The sequence below is a fragment of the Schistocerca piceifrons genome, chromosome 6 (assembly GCF_021461385.2).
Source record: "Schistocerca piceifrons isolate TAMUIC-IGC-003096 chromosome 6, iqSchPice1.1, whole genome shotgun sequence".
NCBI classification, from domain to species: Eukaryota; Metazoa; Arthropoda; class Insecta; order Orthoptera; family Acrididae; genus Schistocerca; species Schistocerca piceifrons.
In genome coordinates, this window is record NC_060143.1 from 161,318,136 (window position 1) to 161,344,393 (window position 26,258).

Here is a 26,258-nt window from a genome sequence, read left to right on the forward strand (position 1 = left end):
ATTCCGATGGATGTGGGAAATTTGAGCAGGACAATGCAACACTCCACACATCAAGAATTGCTACAGAGTGGCTCCAGGAAGACTCTTCTGAGTTTAAACAATTCCACTGGCCACCAAACTCCCCAGACATGAACATTATTGAGCATATCTGAGATGCCTTGTAACATGCTGTTCAGAAGAGATCTCCACCCCTCATACTCTTACAGATTTATGGACAGCCTTGCAGGATTCATGGTGTCAATTCCCTCCAGCACTTCTTCAGACATTAGTTGAGTCTGTGCCATATTGTGCTGTGGCACTTCTGTGTGCTGGTGGGGGGCCCTGCAAGGTATTAGACAGATGTACCAGTTTCTTTGGCTCTTCAGTGTCCATTCACCTTCATTGGATCTTCAGTGAAGCAATTTCTGGGGTAGTATTAGTATTTCAGCTTACATTTTATTATATTCTGTATCAGTGATATCATGATCAATGAGCACTTCAACAAGCAACTGTGACCCATGGATTGATTTTATAGAAAACCATGATTTTTTATGGTTTTGATAATTCAACAAATAATATATTGTGATTCTTGAGTTTCTCCCGGCGTATTTGATAATCAAAATATCCACAGGTGTACTGCCGGTCTACAGTGTCCAGTGGGCACAATATTTCGGTGATCATACATGTCGCCATCATCAGGTGAACTGACGGACTGAGCTCCTGTGAATGTGCCGGTACGGAGATCCGTACGCTACGGCTGCTCAGGGGGAACTGGCTTCGGTCGCGGCGGCGGCCGATTTAAATACCCTCCACCCGCGGCGCACTCCCTCCTCCGTCCACGCCCCGCACCACGGTCGCACGGTGGAACAGATTGCAATGGCGTCTGAGATGACGTCGGTGTGATGGCTCGGTCCGCCGTGGTCATCACAACTATACGTTTGCTCGATTTACTCTTGATTAACCCAATCACTGGTTCCCAAGCCTTGCTAAGATTATATCCACAGTCACGGTTTATGAGGTCGTCATTGGTGCGAATTTCGATGGCGTCTCTAACAACATTGTCCCAGTATCTCGACGTCTGTACCAGAATCCTCGTGCGTTCATACTCCATAGTGTGATTTTCTGACAATGTTCAGCGACTGCCGACTTGTTCGGATACATCAGTCGAGTGTGCCTCTGGTGTTCACAGCATCGATCCTCGACGGCACGTATCATCTGACCAATATATGACTTGCCACATGATACGGAATCTGGTACATGCCGGCCTTCCTCAGACCGAGGTCATCTTTGGCGCTCCTCACCAGTGCACGAGTTTTATTCGGAGAACAAAACACAGTTCCGACCTGATGTTTCTTCAAAATGTGGGCAATTTTCCCCAAGAGTGCGCCTGTATATGGAATAAACGCAGTGCCTACCTCCTCCCTCGTGATTTCATCAATCTCCACAGGTTGTGCTGTAGTGGCTGGGTGGAGAGCACGTTGAATCTGTCACTCTGAGTACCCATTTTTTTGAAATACAGTTCTCAGATGTTCCAATTCCTGCGGTAGACTTTCTGCGTCAGAGATAGTGCGCACCCTATGTACTAGAGTTTTAAGTACCCCATTCCTCTGTGAAGAGTGGTGGCGGCTGTCTGCGTGCAAATACAGGTCAGTGTGCATTGTCTTCCGATACACCCCATGACCTAGGGTGCTGTCAGCCCTTCTCTTGACCAAGACGTCAAGGAAAGGTAATTTACTATCCGTTTCACTCTCCATAGTGAATTTGATGTTGGGGTGTATAGAGTTTAGATGTGAAAGGAAGTCAAGGAGTTTATCCATACCATGTGGCCAGATGACGAACGTGTCGTACACGTAACGGAAAAAGCAAGTAGGTCTCCTCTAAGTTCTCCATGTACAAATTTGCTACCACCGGTGAGAGTGGGCTACCCATGACGACTCCCTCCATTTGTTCGTAGTATTCTCCATTAAAAAGAAAATACGTGGAGGTCAAGACACGCCTAAAAAGTTCAGTGGTCTTCTTGTCTAACTTCTGACTAATCAATTCTAGTGACTCTCACAGGGGAACCTCGTAAACAAGGAAACAATGTCAAAACTCACCATGATATCTGACTCATCCAACCTGCAGCTATCAAGGCGTTTAACAAAATCCACGGAATTATGGATGTGATGAGGGCATTTACCCACATAAGGACTTAATATTCCCGTCAGGTATTTGGCCAACAAATATGTAGGTGCCCTGATGTTTCTGTTGAACTACTGGATGTGACATCAGGGCACCTTTGTTCTTGAAGGTTGTCGTTTGACTTTTTTTGAGGCTGCTGATCAAGGGCTCCAACATTCAGCACTTTGATGCGTCATATAAGGGTCATACTGGTAGCGCCAACTTTGATCCCCAGCAGTAATATTTGACAGAAATGTGGCGTCACATCTTTCCTCTTTCTGTTCGCCTGTTTTGTGTGAGGGATGAGTTTTGCATTAAGTTTCCAGTTCCCCAAATCTTATGACACACATCACAATTCAAATTAAGTTCTGGTACCACATGCACATTTGCATGACAGTCTTACATGCTACACATTTGCATTGGTATGTTCTGTAAACAGGCGACAACCTCTGAGATCATTTTGTACTGAATCTCTGCTGCCTTTTCAGAATGTTTTGTGCCACTCAGAAACACATGACTTCTTGAAAATGCCTCTCCTGCATATGCTTGGTTAATCATTATTCATGTTTCAGTATGGGTTTCCCCAAGCTTAACACAGAATTTAATGTTTACTCTGTGCTCAAAATGATTGTTTTACCATAACCAATGCACCAAGAACACAAACATTGTGTTGCTAAGCTCAACCCTGCCATGTAGTGAGTTTGCGGGGAAACATGGCAAAGATCATTTCCAGAATGCACACCTTCCAGGTGACATAAAAACAACGTTGTTTCTTTTTAAGATTGAAAACTCACAAATAAATAAAAAATTAAGAAAATAAAAAATGAAAAAATAAACTGCCCTGGATCTCTTCTAACAAAGGAAGATTTGTAAATATGCTTTTTATGACTTTCATCATGTCTGTTTAGATTTTCTGTGTGATCCATCCAATATTTCTGAGACTGCTTTGGATATTGTAAGTATTTCTAATCTTCCTTGTTATGTTACTAGCTTATAGCTGGTAAGACTGTCAGCTGGACTGAGATGGCAGCCATTCTTCAGCTTCTAGCTGTAGCCTTCGTCTTGTTGTGCAGCCACTGAGTAATCTTGCAAAAGACCTTCCTCAAACTACTCCACTATCCCATCTTTGCTTTGTGCATCCTTCCCTACCTTGCGTCAAAACATGACATTAATGGGCTATGGCAGCAGATGACAGATGCGAGTGCCTTTGCTAAAAGTACAGCATTGCCTGCAGCACCTGTCATGTTCCCATGCCGTATTGATCTGACCCTAAACTACTGGAATGACCTGGTCAGCTGAATCCTGATTTTAGTTGGAAAGCACTGGTGGTAGGGTCTGAGTTTGGCACAGCCCCAACGAAGCCAAGGAACCAAAGTTGTCAACAAGGCACAGTGTCAGCTGGTGATGGCTCATAATGGTGTAGGCTGTTTTTACATGGATTGGACTGGGTCCTCTGGTCCAACTGAACTGATCATTGGCTAGAAACAGTTATGTTCAGGTACTTGAAGACGGAGACCATTTGTGGCCATACACAGGCTTCATGTTCCTAAACAACAGTGGAATTTTTATGAATGACATTGTGCCATGTCAGGGGACCACAGTTGTTCATGATTGATTTGAAGAACATTCTGGATAATTTGAATGATTTAGCTACCGAGATCACCCAACATGAAAGTATCAGTCATTTATGGGACATAGTCGAGAGATCAGTAACTGGACAAAATCCTGCACAGGCAATGCTTTCGCAACTGTGGACAGCTACATATGCAGCATGTCTCAAACTTCCAGCGACTTGTTGAGTCCATGACCCATTGAGTTGCTGCACTAAACTGGGCAAAAGTAGGTTCGACGTTACATTCGGAAATAACTAACGACTTTTGTCACTTCAGTCTGTAGTTCAAGATTTGACACCCAGAGAAGCAGCATATGTGACTGTGATGTGCTAGGAATGTGCTTGGCAAATATTATGGAGAAAATAAAATATCTTTGGGTAGCTACCCATGATGCTCCATCGTGGCAGCTTCCTGTGACCTTATCTGGAGATTTTGGTATTATGTTCCTGTGGCAGTTTTCCCCTTAGAAGAAGTCTGTTAGGCCCACCCCAAAAAAACACTCAACATCACCTGCCCAGTGATTGTTGGTTCTTCACCCTTTATGGCAGTGTTGAATCCATTTGTTTCCATTGCTTTCTTTGCACCTTTGTTAGGGAGTACATTGATACACCCAGCACTTCTCCACAATGATTAGGCTACTAAACAAGTCATCTGGACTGGCCTGACAAACTACAACATTGCTGTTGCTGCCTTAGTTTGGCACACTTTTTAATTTTGTGGTAACAGTTATGGAACTGAGTAGGTGGCAGTTTTTGTCACATTCAAAATTTTTTGTGAAATTTCGAAAACTAATCCATTATTGATTTTCACTTTTCCACTATTGCCTCAACTTTGATATCCCATTCTCCATTTCTCTTGCAATTCTCAGCCCTCCCCAGTGAGATGGCCTGCCACTATGTTCTTCATCATTCAGACTTGTTTTACCACATTGGAAGTAACTGCACCAGCTAACTACTGTGTTATATGATGGTGCATTGTTATTGTACACTTCCACCAACTCAGCATGGATTGTTGCGGCACTGTCCCACTTCAAATGCATTAAACAAATAAGCACAGAATACTCTACTGTTATGCCATTTTATTTTGGTTCCACTAAATGCATGAGGATTTCATTCTGTACAAAGACTGCAGACATATCTACAATTATTTTCTTGAGGTAATAGTTAAAACTTTTACTATCCCTTTTATTTCAGTGTATATTAAATAAAGGTGTCTCTTGTGGCATGAATAGCTTAACAGTGTAATATAAAAATGACAATGTTATCCTGCACTAATTTACATGCACATTGAGCAGGTCAAGTTCCATATGGATGCTTCGACAACACTTGCTGACTTGTTGGCACTGAATCTTCACAAATATGAGGAAGAGGTAAAGAATATAGTTGACAAATCTGTCAAGGAAATGTCAATGGAGAAGGTACTCAAAGAATTACATGCAACATGGTCAACAATGGAATTTGAACGTGAAGTCCATCCACGAACAGGCTGCACCTTACTTCGGGCCAGTGAAGAGCTTATTGAAACACTGGAGGACAATCAGGTAATATATTTACATCATCTCCCATTTTGTTCTTTCTTTTTCATGGAGCATTTGACAGTACTTGATATCTAAGCAATTACTTAATGTTAGCTTCAATATTTACTGACTGTTAACTTCAATATTAATTCCATATTTTCATTTTCTTTTCTGTTACCTCAAGTGATCTTCTGTAACCCATAATAAGCTGTGCATCTTGCTATTAAGTTGGTCCATTTGTCTGTGTAATATTACAAGCATAAACATTTGAGATAAAAATTATAATTAATACAAGAAAAATTATTTGCAATTGTTCTCCACTGTAGATTTGATACTGTTGGCTTTACACTTAACTATGTGAAAGTTTTAATTGGTGGTGCCACCCACCCCTTCTCTCTCTCTCTCTCTCTCTCTCTCTCTCTCTCTCTCTTGCACTGACACATAAAATGCCATTTGATGTTTTGTAAATGCTTTACAGTCTTTTTGATGGGTGGAACAATCATAATACTCACTCAGTTTCTTTATTGTCCTATAATATTCAACAAATGGCTCGAAATAATTTCCTTTACAAATTTTCATACTTTCAGTACACTATTTTGACTGCATAATACTGAGATATATTGACAGAAAGCAGTGTATAATACAAAAAGTAAACAGCATACTGTACAGAAGAAAATGCAGCATAATTAGAAAATGCAGCAGATAGTTTGTTAACACTGAAAAGCAGAACTGTTGCATTGTCAGCAGTCACACTCAAAAGAAACAAAATGTACTAGCATTTGGAGTTATCTTTTGATGAGCTGGAGTAAAAAATACCCACATATATACACATGCACCTAAGCCCCTACATGGTGCCGGCTGGACTAACAGTTCCAATGCTGTTTTTTAACAGGTGGGCTGGTTTTGATGACAGATGAGTAGGTAGAAGGGAAGGAGACCAGAGACAGGGAGAGGGACTGACTGGGTGTGAGTGGCTCAGAGAGAAGCAGCCGGTTTGCTGGCTAGGAATGCAGATGAGAGGGGTGACACATATAAGAGCCATGCCTGATTTTATTGGCCAATGGGAAGCAGCAGATGGAAACCTGAAATAGGAAGGGGTGACAGGATGGAGGAAGGGCAAACTGCCGGTTGTAGATTACAGGTGTAGTGGGTTACATGCTGAGTTTGAGGCCAGGGAGATTATGGGAGCAGAGGATGTGTTGTAAGGATAACTTCCATCTGTGTTCTTCCATCTGTGTTCTTCTATCTGTGTAGTTCAGAGAAGCTGGTGGTGGAGGGAAGGGCAGAGATGGCTTGGGTTGTGAAGCAGCCATTGAAATTGAGCATATTGTGCTCTGTAGCATACTGTGCTCAGCAGCATGTTGTGCTTTTGGGTGGCTGAGTTTGTTCTTGGCAGCAGTTCAGTTGTGGCCATTCATCATTGTGGACAGCTGATTGGTGGTCATCCCAATACGCAACATCCACCTTCCTGTCCTCTGCCATTGTGTTACATTTTAGCAAAAATGCTGGAAAGTTCTTGACCAACTTATTTCATATTTTTACATGATACTCTAATAAACATTTGGACATACATAGGCTACATACTTTTCTAGTTTTTACACACTTCTCTAATAAACATTCAGGCTGACATAGGATACATATTTTTATGTATGTAGTGTATAAGTATTTATGAACTATATTAAAGAGCAACATTATTAGCAAAAATCTTGAAAAGTTCTTGACCTTTTTAGTTCAAAACTTTTACTCAGTGCTATAATAAACTTTCAAACAGACATAGGCTACATATTTTTCTAATATATTTATACTACCACCATAAAGACAAATTGTTGTTTAATACTGTTCACAAAAAAATATGCTGTAACTTACCAAAGAAGAAAGCGTTGATATGTTGATAGAGACCATAAAAACCACACACAAATTTCAAGCTTTCACAACCCAAGGTTGCTTCATCAGGAAAGAGGGAAGGAGAGGGAAAGATGAAAGGATGTGGGTTTTAAGGGAGGGGGTAAGGAGTCATTCCAATCCCGGGAGCGAAAAGACTTACCCTATGGGAAAAAAACAACAGGTATACACTCGCGCACACACACACATATCCATCCGCACATATACAGACACAGGCAGACATGTGTAAATTCAAAGAGGTTCGGCAGAGATGTCACTCGAGGCAGAAGCACAGAGGCAAAGATGTTGTTGAATGACAGGTGAGGTACTAGCAGCGGCAACTTGAAATTAGCGGAGGTTCAGGCCTGAAGGGTAATGGGAAGAGAGAACATATTGAAGAGCAAGTTCCCATCTCTGGAGTTCTGATAGGTTGGTGTCAGTGGGAAGTATCCAGATAACCCGGACGATGTAACACTGTGCCAAGATGTGCTGGCCGTGCGCCAAGGCATGTTTAGCCACAGGGTGATCCTCATTACCAACAAACACTGTCTGCCTGTGTCCATTCATGTGAATAGACAGTTTGTTGCTGGTCATTCCCACATAGAAGGCTTCACAGTGTAGGCATGTCAGCTGGTAAATCACGTGGATGCTTTCACACCTTTGCCTTTGATCATGTACACCTTCCGGGTTACAGGACTGGAGTAGATGGTGGTGGAAGGGTGCATGGGACAGGTCTTACACCGGGGGCAGTTACAAGGGTAGGAGCCAGAGGGTAGGGAAGGTGGTTTGGGGATTTCATAGGGATGAACCAAGAGGGTATGAAGGTTAGGTGGATGGTAGAAGGACACTTTTGGTGGAGTGATTTCATGAAGGATGGATCTCATTTCAGGGCAGGATTTGAGGAAGTCGTATCCCTGCTGGAGAGCCACATTCAGACTGATCCAGCCCCAGAAAGTATCCTGTCACAAGTGGGGCACTTTTGGGGTTCTTCTGTGGGAGGTTCTGGGTTTGAGGGGATGAGGAAGTGGCTCTAGCTATTTGCTTCTGTACCAGGTCGGTTGGGTAGTTGAGGGATGTGAAAGCTCTTTTCAGGTTATTGGTGTAATGGTTCAAGGATTCAAGACTGGAGCAGATTCATTTGTCACGAAGACTTAAGCTGTAGGGAAGGGACCGTTTGATATGGTATGGGTGGCAGCTGTCATAATGGAGGTACTGTTGCTTGTTTGTGGGTTTGATGTGGATGGATGTGTGAAGCTGGCAATAGGACAGATGGAGGTCAACATCGAGGAAAGTGGCATGGGATTTGGAGTAGGACAAGGTGAATCTGATGGAACCATAGGAGTTGAGGTTGGAGAGGAAATTCTGGAGTTCTTCTTTACTGTGAGCCCAGATCATGAAGATGTCATCAATAAATCTGTACCAAACTTTGGGTTGGCAGGCTTGAGTAACCAAGAAGGCTTCCTCTACGCGACCCATAAACAGGTTGGCATACAAGGGGGCCATCCTGGTACCCATGGCTGTCCCTTTAATTCTTGGTATGTCTGGCCTTCAATAGTGAAGAAGTTGTGGGTTAGGATGAAGCTGGCTAAGGTAATGAGGAAACAGGTTTTAGGTAGGGTAGCAGGTGATCGGCATGAAAGGAAGTGCTCCATCGCAGCAAGGCCCTGGACATGTGGGATATTTGTGTATAAGGAAGTGGCATCAGTGGTTACAAGGATGGTTTCCACGGGTAACAGATTGGTTAAGGATTCCAGGCATTCGAGAAAGTGGTTGGTGTCTTTGATGAAGGATGGGAGACTGCATGTAATGGGTTGAAGGTGTTGATCTACGTAGGCAGCGATATGTTCTGCAGGGGCTTGGTAACCAGCTACAATGAGGCGGCCAGGATGTTTGGGTTTGTGAATTTTAGGAAGTAGGTAGAAGGTAGGGGTGCGGGCTGTCAGTGGGGTCAGGAGGTTGATGGAGTCAGGTGAAACGTTTTGTAGGGGGCCTAAGGTTCTGAGGATTCCTTGAAGCTCCGCCTGGACATCAGGAATGGGATTACCTTGGCAAACTTTGTATGTAGTGTTGTCTGAAAGCTGATGCAGTCCCTCAGCCACATACTCCAGATGATCAAGTACAACGGTCGTGGAACCCTTGCCAGCCAGAAGAATGACGATGGATCGGTCAGCCTTCAGATCACAGATAGCCTGGGATTCAACTGTGGTGATGTTGGGAGTAGGCTTAAGGTTTTTCAAGAAAGACTGAGAGGCAAGGCTGGAATTGAGAAATTCCTTGAAGGTTTGGAGAGGGTGGTTTTGAGGAAGAGGAGGTGGGTCTTGCTGTGACGGAGGATGGAACTGTTCCAGGCAGGCTTCAATTTGGATAGTGTCTTGGGGAGTTGGATCATTAGGAGTAGGATTAGGATTATTTTTCCTCATGGCAAAGCGATATTTCCGGCAGAGACTACAAGTGTAGGACAGTAAATCTTTGACGAGGGCTGTTTGGTTGAATCTGGGAGTAGGGCTGAAGGTGAGGCCTTTGTATAGGACAGAGGTTTTGGATTGGGAGAGAGGTTTGGAGGAAATGTTAACTACTGAATTGGGGTGTTGTGGTTCCAGATTGTGTTGATTAGAATTTTGAGGTTTTGGGGGGAGTGGAGCTGGAATTGTGAGATTGAGTAAATGGGAGAGACTGGGTCTGTGAGCAATGAGAGGAGGTTGAGGTTTGTTGGAAAGGTTGTGGAGGGTGAGTGAGTTGCCTTTCCCCAGGAGATTGGATAGTTTTTTGAGGTAGAGGGTGGCATGCTGTTCTAATTTGCAGTTGGCCTATAGGAAGATGCTCTGAACAGCCGGTGTGGATGTGGGAGAGGAAAGATTGAGGACTTTGATTAGGGATAGGAGTTGACGGGTGTGTTCATTGGCGGAGTTGATGTGTAGGTGAAGGATTAGGTGAGTGAGGGCTATGGATTGTTCAGTTTGGAACTTGTATAGGGACTGATGGAAAAAAGGGTTACAGCCAGAGTTGGAAACTTTAAGTGTGAAGCCTTTAGGGGTAATGCCAAACGTCAGACAAGCCTGAGAAAGATCATGTTATACTGTGCTGTGAAAATGTGCAGTTTCATTTTCTTTCTCACAGTCAGTTTATGATTAGAATACTACTATAGAATATGAATAGCCTGACTCTTTTGCAGATTAAAAATACTATCACTGAAGCTACTATCCACACACATGCAGCAGGAGGAGAGGTCTCTCAGCCCATATACTTATGAATTAATCAATTTAACTATTCATTTTAAGCAACTTAAATTCCAAATCAAGGTTTGATTGGCAATAACAATAAACAATGCTCAAGATAGTGGGGGGGGGGGGGGGGGGGGGGGAGGTAGACAGAGAAAGGGATGAAAGAAATTGATATAGAAAGGGGGAAGAAGGATATGGACTGAAAAAGATAGGAGGAGGTGGAGAGGGATAGGCAGAGGAGGGGATGAACAGAGAAGGGGGATTATGATGTATATCCAATTCCCATAGATATTTAGCAATTGTGAAGCATTGCCAGGTAAGCTAGTTACTATATAAAGACAAGTCATTGTCTATAGGTACCAAAAATATCGAAACGTTCTGGAGCAATTTACTTCAGATTTTTACGCAATACTCTAATAAACTTTCGGATGGACATAGGTTTCATATTTTTTCACAATACTCTAATAAACTTTCGGATGGACATAGGTTTCATATTTTCACACACACACACACACACATGTAAAAAAGAGGAAAAGCTGTTAGCAAAAATTTGTAAAAGTTCTTGACCAATTTACTTCAGATTTTTACAAGACATTGTAATGTATAATGCGGAAATGTTGTTAGCAAAAATCTCAATAAGTTCTCGACCAGCTTATTTAAAATTTTTACATGATACTCTAATAAACAGTCAGACAGTCATAAGCTTTAATTTCTTAAACAACAATATACATGTTTTCTATTAAAACTGAGTGTGAGAAAGAAAATTCTATGTCATGCAGTGCCATGAAAATGTGCAGTTTCGTTTTCTTTCATACAATTTTAACTATGATAGCAGGGCATTCAAACCATTAGACAATTTTATTCTTTCATATATATTCTTTCTCCTTACATGTAATTTCAAACAAAATGTTTATAGACCACTATGTGCTGTTTCCTCAAGTCAGTTTTAGCAGAAAGCAGGATAGCTGTATTTATGGCTTACTGTCTTATGATTAGAATACTACTGCAGAATCAAAATTGCCCAAAACTTTGTGTTCCTACTTATTTTTGCAGATGAAAACTATGTGATATACTGTCATTGAGGCTACTATTCTCACAGGTCTAACATCAGTAGGGGTCTCCCATACACCATGTACAAATGATTCCAACCATTTACCTATCAGTCTGAAGTGGCTTCAATTCCTACTTATAATCAAGGTTTCCTTGGCAATAACAATAAACAAGGATAAACATCAGATGGAAAGGGGGGGGAGGAGAATAGGTGGACTGAAGAGAGTGGATGGACAGAGAGTGGGGGAAGGAGGAAGTGGAGAGTGTTAGGGGGAGAAGGAAATGGACAGAGAGAGGAGGGACTGGAGGAGATGGACAGAAAGAGGGGGTAGAAGGGGATTAAGACGTATATCCAAATCTGCTACATATTTAACAATTGCAGAGCATTGCCGGGTTTGCCAGTTACTTATTAAAGGCAAGTTTTCCGGTTCAGATTGTATCCCAGTTAGATTTCTTTCAGAGCCTGCTGAAATAATATCTCCATACTTATCAGTCATAAAGACTATAACCACATGCTCGACAAAAGATCTGTACCTGAAGACCGTAAAGTTGCACACATCACACAAATACACAAGACAGGAAATAGGAGCAGTTCAATGAATTACAGACCCATATCCCTGATGGCAGTTTGCAGTAGTGTTTTGGAACATACACTGTGTAAGGACATTATGGATCACCACAAAGTAAATGGTCTACTAACCAAGTCAACACAAACTCAGAAAATGTAATTCTTGTGAAGCTCAATTAACTCTTTATTCACACAAAGTAATGAGTGCTATTGACAAAAGAAAATATTTTATTGACACCAACCTGTATAGGAAGAAGTGATCATCATGATAAAATAAAGAAATCAGAACTTGTATGGACAGATTCAAGAGTTTATTTTTCCCACATACTATTTGAGAGTGGAACAGTGATCCCTCTGCCAGGCCCTTAAGAGTGAATTGCAGGGCAGTCATGTACAAGTAGAAGTCATTCTATGTAGCTCAAAATATGCAATGCAGTGACCACGTAGTTGATAACTGCACCACCCAACTTTGTTGTATGTTTTGGCAGTCTTTGCATCCATCAGAACATGACAGTTTCTTCCTGAAATGATTCTAGATACTAAAGCCTAATTATGTTCCTAGAATGGGAACTTAATGGGAAATACTGTTTCATTTTAATAATTTATTGCCGGGAAAGTACCACAGCACTTAACATACTTAAGTCTCATTCAGGAGAGGAAGGCTCAAAGCTAGACTAAGTCAACCAGATATGGGTATTTCAAATTGGAAACAATCTGATACTGAAAGCTCTAGCTATATTGTTTCTAACTGGTTGATACTCTATGCTCCTGTGATATGTGTTAAATAACTGCATTTTGTAGATGTATTGGAAAGAGTCTAGAAATATTATTCTTATGCATATTTTTTCTTCTCTTGTCAACCCATACCATCAGTGGTAATTTTTTTACATGCTGATTCCAACTTCCTTTCAACTTTTTAGGTGCAGCTGCAAAATCTAATGGGTTCCAAGTACATTGCTTATTTCCTGGAAGAGGTGTCAGACTGGCGGACGAAACTTTCGAATGCTGATCAAGTTATTTCAATTTGGTTTGAGGTACAACGTACATGGACCCACCTTGAATCAATATTTATAGGGTCAGAAGATATTCGTAATCAGCTACCAGAAGACTCCCAGAGGTTTGATAGAATCGACAGAGAATTCAGAGTAAGTAGTTGTTTCAATGCATATCAGCCCTTTTTGAAATCTTGTAAAGACAAAAATTTAGTTTCAGTTTATAATTTTAACTTCATTATACTAGTTCAGAAAATGTTCAAAATTAGTTTTCTTGTGTGTCAAAAATTATGAAAAGGATAGATTGCTTCTCAATGTAATGATGACATGTGGAGCTGCAGACAGACATAATGAAAAGACTGTTACACACTAAGCTTTCAGCCAAAGCCTTCTTCGGAAAAGAAAAGAACACACACACACACCTACACACACACACACACACACACACACACACACACACACACACATTCACACAAGCAGGCGTACATCATGCACACATGGCTGGTATCTCTGGCTGCTTTAGATGGACTGCAGCTGTTGTGTTGAACAAAGGCAGCTGTTGGGAGTGGGACAGGAGGAGGGATAGCAGACTATGAGTAGGGGAGGAGAGGAGCATTGAATGGCATAGTGTGTAGGGACTACTGTGTATTTAGCAGGACAAGGCTTGGGCAGCATTGGGCGGCTGTGGGGGAAGGGATGTGGGTGGGGGTGGGGCAGAGGAGTCAAAGAGAGGAGCAGAGGGGGGAAAAGACTGGTGGGTCCATTGGCAGAGAGTGAGACCAATGAGGGTGAGGGGACATGAGTTGGGAGGAAGTCATAAGACAGAAGGTGCAGAAACTGTTGGGAGAAGGATGGGGGAACAGTAGGTTATTGTAGGTTGTTGTTGTTTTTGTTGTGGTCTTCAGTCCTGGGACTGGTTTGATGCAGCTCTCCATGCTACTCTATCCCGTACAAGCTTCTTCATCCCCCAGTACCTACTGCAGCCTACATACTTCTGAATCTGCTTAGTGTATTCATCTCTTGGTCTCCCTCTATGATTTTTACCCTCCACGCTGCCCTCCAATACTAAATTGGTGATCCCTCGATGTCTCAGAACACGTCCTACCAACCGATCCCTTTTTCTAGTCAAGTTGTGCCACAAGCTCCTCTTCTCCCCAATTCTATTCAATACCTCCTCATTAGTTACATGATCTATCCATCTAATCCTCAGCATTCTTCTGTAGCACCACATTTCAAAAGCTTCTATTCTCTTCTTGTCTAAACTATTTATCGTCCACGTTTCACTTCCATACATGGCTACACTCCATACAAATACTTTTCAGAAACGACTTCCTGACATTTAAATCTATACTCGATGTTAACAAATTTTTCTTCTTCAGAAACGCTTTCCTTGCCACTGCCAGTCTACGTTTTATATCCTCTCTAATTCGACCATCATCAGTTACTTTGCTCCCCAAATAGCAAAACTCATTTACTACTTTAAGTGCATCATTTCCTAACCTAATTCCCTCAGCATCACCCGACTTAATTTGACTACATTCTGTTATCCTTGTTTTGCTTTTGTTGATGTTCATCTTATACCCTCCTTTCAAGACACTGTCCATTCCATACAGCTGCTCTTCCAAGTCCCTTGCTGTCTCTGACAGAATTACAATGTCATCGGCGAACCTCAAAGTTTTTATTTCTTCTCCATGGATTTTAATACCTACTCCAAACTTTGCTTGCTCAATATACAGATTGAATAACATCGGGGATAGGCTAAAACCCTGTCTCACTCCCTTCCCAACCACTGCTTCCCTTTTATGTCCCTCAACTCTTATAACTGCCCTCTGCTGTCTGTACAAATTGTAAATAGCCTTTCGCTCCCTGTATTTTACCCCTGCCACCTTTAGAATTTGAAAGAGAGTATTCCAGTCAACATTGTCAAAAGCTTTTTCTAAGTCTGCAAATGCTAGAAACATAGGTTTGGCCTTTCCTTAATCTAGCTTCTAAGATAAGTCGTAGGGTCAGTATTGCCTCACGTGTTCCAACATTTCTATGGAATCCAAACTGATCTTCCCCGAGGTCGGCTTCTACCAGTTTTTCCATTCATCTGTAAAGAATTTGCATTAGTATTTTGCAGCTGTGACTAATTAAACTGATAGTTCGGTAATTTTCACATCTGTCAACACCTGCTTTCTTTGGGATTGGAATTATTATATTCTTCTTGAAGTCTGAGGGAATTTTGCCCGTCTCATACATCTTGCTCACCAGATGGTAGAGTTTCATCAGGACTGGCTCTCCCAAGGCTGTCAGTAGTTCTAATGGAATGATGTCTATTCCTGGGGCCTTGTTTCGACTTAGGTCTTTCAGTGCTCTGTCAAACTCTTCACGCAGTATCATATCTCCCATTTCATCTTCATCTACAGCCTCTTCCATTTCCATAATATTGTCCTCAAGAACATCACCCCTGTATAGACCCTCTATATACTCCTTCCATCTTTCTGCTTTCCCTTCTATGCTTAGAACTGGGTTTCCATCTGAGCTCTTGATATTCATGCAAGTGGTTCTCTTTTCTCCAAAGGTCTCTTTAATTTTCCTGTAGGCAGTATCTATCTTACCCCTCACGAGATAAGCCTCTACATCCTTACATTTGTCCTCTAGCCATCCCTGCTTCACTTCATGTCAATATCATTTTTGAGATGTTTGTATTCCTTTTTGCCTGCTCCACTTACTGCATTTTTGTATTTTCTCCTTTCATCAATTAAAATTCAGTATCTCTTCTGTTACCCAAGGATTTCTACTAGCCCTCGTCTTTTTACCTACGTGATCGTCTGCTGCCTTCACTATTTCATTCCTCAAAGCTACCCATTCTTCTTCTACTGTATTTCTTTCCCCCATTCCTGTCAATTGTTCCCTTATGCTCTCCCTGAAACTCTGTACAACCTCTGGTTCTTTCGGTTTATCAAGGTCCCATCTCCTTAAATTCTCACCTTTTTGCAGTTTCTTCAGTTTTAATCTACAGTTCATAACCAATAGATTGTGGTCAGAGTCCACATCTGCCCATGGAAATTTCTTACAATTTGAAACCTGGTTCCTAAATCTCTGTCTTACCATTATGTAGTCTATCTGAAACCTTCTAGTATCTCCAGGGTTCTTCCATGTATACAACCTTCTTTCATGATTCTTGAACCAAGTGTTAGCTATGATTTAGTTATGCTCTGTGCAAAATTCTACCCAGTGGCTTCCTCTTTCATTTCTTAACCCCAACCCATATTCACTTACTAAATTTCCTTCTCTTCCTTTTCCTTCTGTCGAATCACCCATGACTATTAAATTTTCGTCTCCCTTCACTACCTGAATAATTTCTTTTGTCTCATCATACATTTCATCAATTTCTTCATCATCTGCAGAGGTAGTTGGCATACATGTCCTACACACCTAAAAAGGCACATCAGGTGAAAGTTTCTACAGATAATTTTCATATCAAATTAAGTAACAGATATCAGGTATTACCAGACAGTACTGTAGTGCAAAAAACGAAAGTCATTGTGAATTCTGATGAATACCTTACAGCAAAAAGTCTCAATGAGAAACATTTCACTCGTTCCGGCAGCAAAAAGGTACTACTACATTATATATTAGGAACACTTTATTGCTGGGGAAAAATGACAGGGCTGAAAATCGGAAAGTAAATCAAGAAAATATTTACTTATTCTCAGACAGTCATGGAAGAGGACTAGCTGAAACACTGAAAGAAAACATGGAAAAGGTAAATGTTATGGGTCTAGTGAAACCAGGTGCACCTCTGCATGTTGTAACAAAAGATATCCACAAATACAAAGACTCGGGTTCAAATAACTCATTTATAATAATAGCTATAGCAAATGATGTTTACAAAAATGAAGAGAAACATGCAATAAGAGATCTGAAGAAAATGCTAGAGTGTGTGCCAGCACTCAAAATAACTATTGTTAGTATTCCTGAGCGACATCACCCAACAAAAACGTCTTGTGTAAATAAAGAAATAGGAATTACAAATCGTAAAATTGAGAAAATATGCAAACTGTTCTGCAATATGAGCTTTCTTAAAGCTGCCAGTCTAAGAGAAGACTTCAAAACACATGGTATGCACAGGAACAGCACTGGCAAATCTAGATTGTGTGACTTAATACTGGAAAACCTAAATCAGTTCAATGAATCACAGTATCCACCAATAGCAGTAAGTATGGTGGAGCACAATCCAGGATCACAGAGTGGTACAATTGCAGTGACTTCGGATAAATTGAGAGACAATTCAAGTAAAGAAATCAACATAGATGATTTGTCAAGCTCAGTTTCTACTACATCAACTGTCCCGTCAACAGTGGAAGTGTCATTAACTCCAGCTACAGCAACTATGGGACTTAACTTCTCAGGTCATCAGTCCCCTAGAACTTAGAACTACTTAAACCTAACCAACCTAAGGACACTACACACATCCATGCCTGAGGCAGGATTCGAGCCTGCGACCGTAGCGGTCACGCGGTTCAAGACTGTAGCGCCTAGAACCGCTCGGCCACTGCGGCTGGCCAACTACAGCACCGGTAACAATAACATTAACTGCAGCAGGATCAACAACTAAATCACAGTGCTCCATCAAAGCTACTGTAGTGTCACCAAGGCCTGCAGCAGTCTACAATCAAAAGAGTGGATGTGTCAATGACTCAGTGGAAGTGTCATCAACCAAAAGAGTGGAAGTGTCATCAACTACAGCACCTGAAACATTAACTGCAGCAGGATCAACAATTAGATCACAGTGTTCCATCAAAACTACTGTAGTGTCACCAAGGCCTCCAGCAGTCTACAATCAAAAGAGGAGCTTGAGGCCTAGAAAACCTGCTTTACTAAATCAAGATTTTTTTATGGTTTCGCAACAAAAAGGGGAAAACCATGACTTAGGTAAGTCAGTCAGAAATGACACTCAGCAAAAGATCAATTATCTAATGAGCGCCTGCAAAAACTCACCCATCTTGAAACCTAGCAACTCACTTCCTCAAAGTCAATACTAAATGTGACAAACTGTGTATTTTCCATCAAAATATAAGGGGGCTAAGAAGTAAACTAGAACTGTTGACAATGAATATTAGTGACAGTAATACTACTGCTAATGCTGATATCCTTTGTTTTACCGAACACCATGTAAAGGAGGGTATCAATATGCTGAATCTAGATGGCTATCATATTGCCTCTCACTTTTGTAAAAACAGTGTGCAGAAGGGTGGTGTGGTAATATATGTAAAACAGAATATAATGTATAGATCTCTAGAGCTCACAAAATACCGTTTTGATCAGCATTTTGAAGCTTGTGGTATAGAAATTAGCACCAAGACTCTGTCACTCACTGTAATAACAGTGTATAGGTCCCCTATCAGAGAAGCAATGTGTTCTTTAAGCAACTTGAATCTCTTCTATCCCATATATATTCAAAAAATAAAAATACTGTCATCTTAGGAGACTTTAACATTAACTTTCTAGATTATGATAGTAGTAGAGCTGACCTGCTACATATAATGAACACATACAACCTCACACCCATGGTAGACTTCCCCACAAGGGTTACGAACTACTGTTCAAGTCTTATAGATAATATTTTCATTGACAAGAATAGGAACACCAATGCAACAGTAAAACAAGTCCTAAATGGTCTTTCAGAGCATGATGGCCAATTGCTAACTATCAATGATATATGCCCACACAAGAAGGACAAAGTCTGTAAAAGGTCATTTAGGGTAATTAATAATGAAAATCTCACATCTTCAACAGTTATCTTCAACTCATTGACTGGAGGCCAATTTATAGAGTACTGAAAGTCAATGACAAATTGAACCTATTTATAAAGGAATTTATGCGCCAGTTTGAAGCTGTCTTCCTTCTAAGAACTGCAAAGAACAAGTACTAGAGCCATACCAGCAAACAGTGTCTCACAAAAGGAATAAAAACATCATGTAGGACTAAAATACTGCTTTATGTTTCTCTCAAAAATACAAATGATCCTGAAATAAGAGCTCATTATAAAAGGTACTGCAAGATCTCAAATGAAGTTCTGATAAAGGCAAAAAGTATGTTCATCAGATCAGAAATAGATAATTCTGGCAACAAAATAAAAACCATGTGGGGTATTATTAAAAGAGAAACTGGTAGTTACTCAAACTATGCAGAAAATATTGAAATTAGACATAATGTGAATATCATTGATAAAGGTGAAATTGTTGCAAAAATTTTCAACAAGCATTTTTGACTGCAGCGGATAAAATAGGGTGTAATGGTTCTATAAATGAGACTCTGAATCTTTTACAAAGAAGTGGACTTAGTGCAATACCCCAGGTTAGCATGCCTCCTGCCACTGTTGAGGAAATTAAGAAGATAATAAGGACCATGAAAAACAAAACCTCAACTGGTATTGATGGTATTTGCATCAAAGTGTTGAAACACACACACATTTTCATTTGTGAAGTCCTGTGCCACATCTTTAATGAATCACTGAAACTAGGAAACGTCCCTGATAGACTTAAATATGCAGTTGTGCAGGGTCACAGAAACGAAGTAACCAATTATCGTCCTATTTCACTCTCACCTTGTTTCTCCAAGATTCTTGAGAAACTTGTACACAGAAGGATTCTTGAACATCTTAGTAAATACAATATACTCAATAAAAGTCAATTCTTTTTCCAGAAAAACATCTCAACAGAAGATGCAATATATTCTTTCACCAATGCAATTCTTGAATCAATCAATAATAAAATGTCTCCAACTAGAATTTTTTGTGACCTTTCTAAGGTGTTTGATTGCGTGAAACATGAGATTTTTCTGAGGAAGGTCGAATTTTATGGTTTAACTGGAGAAGCAGGGATGTGGCTTGCCTCTTATTTAAAGGACTGGAAACAGAAAGTCATGGTAAATGACACTAATGGGGAACCAGTGTCCTCTTCTTGGGGGCACAATAAAATGTGGAGTCCCAAAGGGCTCTGTTCTGGGTCCTCTACTTTTCCTTATTTTCATAAATGGCCTTCCAATGTGTACAAGGGCTAAGGTAAAATTTACTTTGTTTGCTGATGACACAAGGATTCTGGTAGACAATTCAACAAATACTGATCTTGAGATCACTGTAAATGCAATTTTTCAGGAGGCCTTTAACTGGTTTACCTCTAATGGACTATCACTAAATTTTGAAAAAACTCAATTGATGCAATTCCATACAAGCCAAAACATTGAAGATGAGATTAATGTTAAAGACAATGGTGGGAATTTAACAAAACTGGAGTCAACAAAGTTCCTGGGTCTACTTGTTAATAGCAATCTAAACTGGTCCTTACACATTCCTTACCTATATAAAAGACAAGGCTCAGCAATTTACGCTATTCGTCCGATTGCTTCCTTCAGTGACTTAAGTACTTTGAAAGCTGCCTATTTTGGTTATTTTTGTGCCCTGATGGCCTATGGAATTATATTCTGGGGAAACCAGCCAAAGGCAATCAAAATCCTCATAGCCCAGAAAAGAGTCATTAGGATTCTGTGTGACGTCAATTACAGACATTCCTGCAGGAAACTCTTCCAAGAGCTGAGAATACTCTGAACAGTATCTCAGTACATTTTCTCTCTCATGTGTTTCTTGCGTAAAAACCATTCCCTTTTTGAAATGAATAGCATGTATCATAACTTTGACACTAGGGACACTAGGGTAAAAAATGATCTACATCTTGAACAAAAGAATCTAAGTATGGTACAAAAAGGAGTACACTACTCTTGCATAAAAATATTTAATGCTCTCCCTGAGGCAATAAAAATGTCAGTTACTGATCCACCTACTTTTACAGATCAACTTAAACAATACCTTCTAAGTAAAACCATTTACTCACTGGACGAATTTATGTATGAGAATATGTGAATTGATTTTGATCTATTGTAAGTCTGTTCAATGTAATTTGTAACTTTTTACAAAAAACAATAGTTGTAAATATTTTTTTCTATGTAATATATTATTCATTGTACAACCTATTATTATAATCAAATGTCTCAAATCTATGTAAATGACACGTTCTAAACCCAAGTGATTTATCGCTAATGGGTCTACAGAACATGAATGAAATAAATAAATAAAAAAATAAGTGATGCTGCATGGTGGTCCACTTTGCTCTTGACTACAGTTTGATGGTGGCCATTCATCCTGGTAGCCAGCTGGTTGGTAGTCTTACCAATACAGAAAGCTGTGCAATGATTGCAGTGGAACTGGTGTATGACTTGGTGCTTTTGCAAATGGCCTGGCCTCAGGGGGCTAGGAGAAACCTATGGCGGGGCTGAAATAGGAAGTCATAAAACCAGTGTTTGTGTTTAGTGCAGGTGAAGATGAACAGACAATAGAAGAGTAAGAAAGAACCTAGAGTGGGTTTGATAACTAAATAGGATTTACAAACCTAAGCTTTCATTGTGTCTGAAAAGGGAGGTTTACAGGCAGTGTATATTATCAGGTATGCTTTAGGATAGATGTACAAAAACTACATGAAAATTGGGCAGGGGGAGGGCTGCTCAGTAAGCAGTGGAAAAGGTGGCTATCGGTAATTATTGAGAGAGAAATGAAAACAAATAAATGGAGAAAAGAGGAACCTGATTGGGATTGTAATGAAAATTAAATAAACGTTGGCAGGGTAGACAACAAGGAATCTAGGTAGTCCATGAGATAATTTGTGGATTGTCAGAGATAAAAAGGATTGAGAAGACAAGCTTGTGACAGGTGGCTAGATGATAGTAGAAAACATGCAGAAGCAAAATGGATTTATATAACTGAAAAGTGTAGTGCATATTGGAGACTGGAATTGGCCTGTATCCAGCAATGGGCACCATAATTATGTTCAGTATACTAGTGATTATGATGAATGTTATTAGATAATAACAGAGATTATAATTAAGTAGATTTAAGCACCACATTTTTGTGATAATTTTCTGCAATATTAGAAATCTGGAATTGAGTTATTTTAGCAGAAACATGGATGAAATAAGCCTATAAAAACTATGTAACTCTACATTATTCTGTGCAAACTAGTGTGAAATGCATAGCAGAGGGTATTTTGCTTTTGTGTATGGAGTGTGGGAAGAATGATTGCTTAAATCCGTGAACATTCGTGCTGCTCTTCTTTGTATGCTTTCAATATCTCTTGTAAAGTTTCCACACTCTTGAGCAGTAGTATAGGATGGGTCACCACACAAGAGTTTTGTAAACAATCTCCGTTGTATACTGATTGAATTCTCCCAGTCTTCTACCCATGAAACAAAGTCTGCCACTTGATTTTTCAGTGACTAAGTCTGTATGACAATTCAACAAAGAAAAGTCTGGGATGGAATAACAGGAGTGTTAAATAGGGTTTATTGCTATTCACGACAGATGTGGCAGAGAGGTGTATTTAAAAATAGACTATGATATCGGACAGAGTCCACCTTCAGATATAGAAAATCATGCACACGCATACTTCAAGCACAACTCACACACACACATGGCTAAAGTTATCTCTTGCTCTTGCAAGAGAAGAGACAGTATCCAAGGGAGAGAATAGTACTTGACATAATTTTGGTATCTCTGATCTTTGATTAGCCCTCCTAACACACCCATTTGTAACAGTTTCCAATCACTTGAAAGCTGTCAGTGTACTTTGCAGCAGCTTATGACCAGCAACTAACTCATCCTGTGCTTAAGAACAGCATTCATTGTGGAAATGCATTTTGGCTGGTGTAATGCTATATGGAGAACTGAACGAATAAATTTAAACTAACCTTGCTGATTCTCTTTTAATTTCTGGAATTGTTATGTCACAAGGAATACTATTTCATTTTAAGAACTCAAGTGATTAAGTAAAGGTAAAAAATATAGTTCTGCATTCTGGCCCTAGATGGGCCACTTGGGTCTGATTGACCACCGTGTCATCCTATGGATGTAGTATGGATGATCTTGTCAGCACACCGCTCTCCCAATTGTTGTTGGGTGCCTTGACCTTGGAACTGCTGCTAATCAGTTGTGTAGCTCCTTGGTTGGCACCATGAGGATGTATGAAACCTGTAATAATCCTCCCACCAATGAAAAATTCATGGCAGTGCCAGGAATCGAACCCATGTCCTCTACATGGCAATAAGCTGTGCTGACCACATTGCTGTGGAGGTGGAGTAATGGGCTGTTTAATATGCAACAGTATAACAAGAGAAAAAGTTGGTACAAAAATTTTTGATCTCAAACTTTTGTATTGAAACTTCGTGGCAGATTAAATCTGTGTGTTGGACCGAGACTCAAGCTTGGGACCTTTGCCTTTCACGGGCAAGTGCTCTACCATCTGAGCTACCCAAGCACAACTCATGACCCGTCCTCACAGCTTCAATTCTGCCAGTACCTCGTCTCCTACCATCTCATTCTGGAAACTTTTGTTTTATTGAGGTTATGATCCCTAACAAATGCACGTAACAAACTTGAAAAATTGGAAATTTATGACAAATGCAGACAGTATATACTACTTTTGAAAGGGGAAACTGAATGAAAAATGATAAGACAGTTATAACGTGCACAGAACATGCGATTATGCCACACCAGTCGACACTGTAAGAGCTATATTTCCATGGTTGTAATACACTTTTACACACATCCTTAGAACAAAATGCTCAACAAGAGGCAGAAAAGATGGATATATTGCCCTTCTTATGTAAATAACTATACCGTAGTTCAGGGAAAACAATTTTTAAAGCCAGATATTGCTGGGGGACTTTATAGAATATGCTACTGTTATTCAAAAACTTTGGTTAACTACAAAACATATTATGCATGATAATTGTTAACTTCCAAAAATTCTCAAAAATTTACGTATGTTCACCTAGAACATGGATAAAGAATGAAATTAGGAGAAAAAATTGTCTGCAGAAGGATATTACTACCAAAATTTTATAAAGCACAAATGTGGATTACAACTGATTGTGTACTATGAAATTCTGTTTTCTCAGTATGTAACATGTGCAAATAATTATTATATCGTAATATACATGCTGGTTTTGATTCAGTCAACATGTAAACCATATTTTAAGTTTTTTTGTGAAATGTTGGCATCTTGATTTTTGAAGCGAGTGTATTTGACACACTTGATCTCTCTTGTACACAATGGAAATACCAGATATCAGTGTAAGCAATCCAACCTACAATATTGCTCAATTGTGGGTCCCGTAAAAAATAGGATTTATACAGGATATTGAACACGTTCAATGAAGGGCATTACAAATGGTCACAAGTTTGTTTGACCCATGGGAGTGTCAGAGGTGCTGGGAGAACTGAACTGACAGACCGTTGAAGACAGATGCAAGCAACCCACTACATATTACAGCCATAGAAATCATGAAGACAAGATTAGAATAGTTATAGCAAGCGCAGAGGCATTTAAGTTATAATTCTCCAGTGCTCCATACTTGAGTTGAAACAGAAGAAGCCCTACTATAATTGAAAGTACTATCTGTTAGTAACTTCACAGTGGTTTGCCGAATATGCATGTAGACGTATGTAAATAAATGTGTAAGACACACATTTTTCACTTAGCTTGTTTCTTGATACAATCAACAATAGCACACAAAATATGAGCACTATAGTATGTTTGTCCCCACTAAAAACAGTGAAAATCAGATGCATAACAAAGCATTTCTTCTGCATGAGGCAGCAAACACTTGTAGCCAGAAAAGCACGTGAAAATGTGTTGTCTAATTTGATTGTGTAATACCTTGTCATTTTCCACAGGACAGTAAAAAATTTATCACGCAGATGATATAGGGAAAAAAAGAAAGAGAAACTGTCTGGATCAAACTGTGATATATAGTGCTCAATTTTTGTGGGCAGGTACTTTATTGCTGAGGTGGTGAATCATGGGTGAGTGGCAGATGGAGCTTCAGTTGATGAAGTGTAGTTGACAAAAGACTGTGCCTCTGATTTGTAATCTCATGGGTGGGATTTAGGCTAATTAACAATCTACTTTTCTGGTGTGTTTATTGACTTATTTCTTCTTAATGTGTTGATTGTACAATCTTTAAAAAAACTTCATTATTGTATTCATTTTTGTATACAGGATTTACTGTCAGATGTGAGCAAGACTCCAAATGTTGTTGTGGCTACAAACAGACATGGTCTCTGTGAAAAATTAGAGAATCTGCAACAGATGCTTGTATTATGTGAGAAGGCCCTAGCTCAGTACTTAGAAACCAAGCGTCTTGCTTACCCAAGATTCTACTTTGTTTCGTCTGCTGACTTGCTGGATATTCTTTCAAATGGAAATCAGCCAGAGCTGGTTTGCAAGTGAGTATTTACAGTCATAAAATTATTCTCTGTCTCTCTCTGTTGTGTATGCTTTTGTGTGGGAATGGGTCCTTTTTTTCCAAAGAAAGTCTAATTTATTCTGTATTGTGGAGCTTTTACACTAATAGAGAAGAAGATTACATTAATTGGTAGCACCAGGCAGATTACTTACCATAAGTGCCTTTTTTTCTTATCCTTTGGATAAGGTGCTCAGAACAATTTCAAATAACCAAGACAACACAAAACAAAATAGTGACAATCTTAATATTACTGACATCCATCAGTTTTACAACACAGATCAGAAATACACAAAGACTTCAAAGAGTCTAACATAACTAATTGAAGGAGTATAGGTAACACCTCACTGTTTAGTTGAGGTATTGAGTTGACAACAAGTACATAAACAAGACTGAAAATGTTATGAACTTTTGAATGAATCCATCTTCAAAGCTAATAGAACAAACACACACACACTGCCACCCACGCAGCTAAATTGTTCCGACTGACTACATTCTATCAGCAATGCAGCTCATCTGGGATTAAGAGTTGTGTGAGATACAGTGGATGAGAGGTAAAGGAGATGGGGAATGGGTAGGAGGGTTGGGGAAGAGTTGTCAATGGCTTAAAGGGAAGACTAAACATCCTTGATGCCCATGGTCTTGTCATTCTCCCAACATCCTATGAACTCCAAACATACCTTCCTTTTTATCTGATTCCTGGCTCTACAACCTGTGATGGCTCTTGGCCTGTTCTGTGACACCATTCCATTCATCCCTACACAGCATTTTGTACCTTCATTGTCTGACACCAATAATATTTAGATCTCCTTATATATTGTACAAGTGTCGTTACAGTCTTCCCCTACTTCTTTGTGCCATTGTATTTTGTAGCAGCACTATTTTTGTTGGGTTCTTATTTTCTGGATGAAAAATATGGCTGACCCATTTCAGGTGATT

General features: G+C 40.0%; 1 protein-coding gene across 1 annotated transcript in view; it reads left to right on the forward strand.

Moving 5' to 3' along the window:
- Positions 1–26,258, forward strand: part of LOC124803208 (dynein beta chain, ciliary-like) — a 586,091-nt gene that overhangs the window by 172,095 nt on the left and 387,738 nt on the right. Inside the window, exons 11-13 of the mRNA XM_047264389.1 lie at positions 5,047–5,292; positions 12,909–13,133; positions 25,076–25,302. Coding sequence (XP_047120345.1) covers positions 5,047–5,292; positions 12,909–13,133; positions 25,076–25,302 — 698 coding nt within the window. The remainder of the gene's footprint in view (positions 1–5,046; positions 5,293–12,908; positions 13,134–25,075; positions 25,303–26,258) is intronic.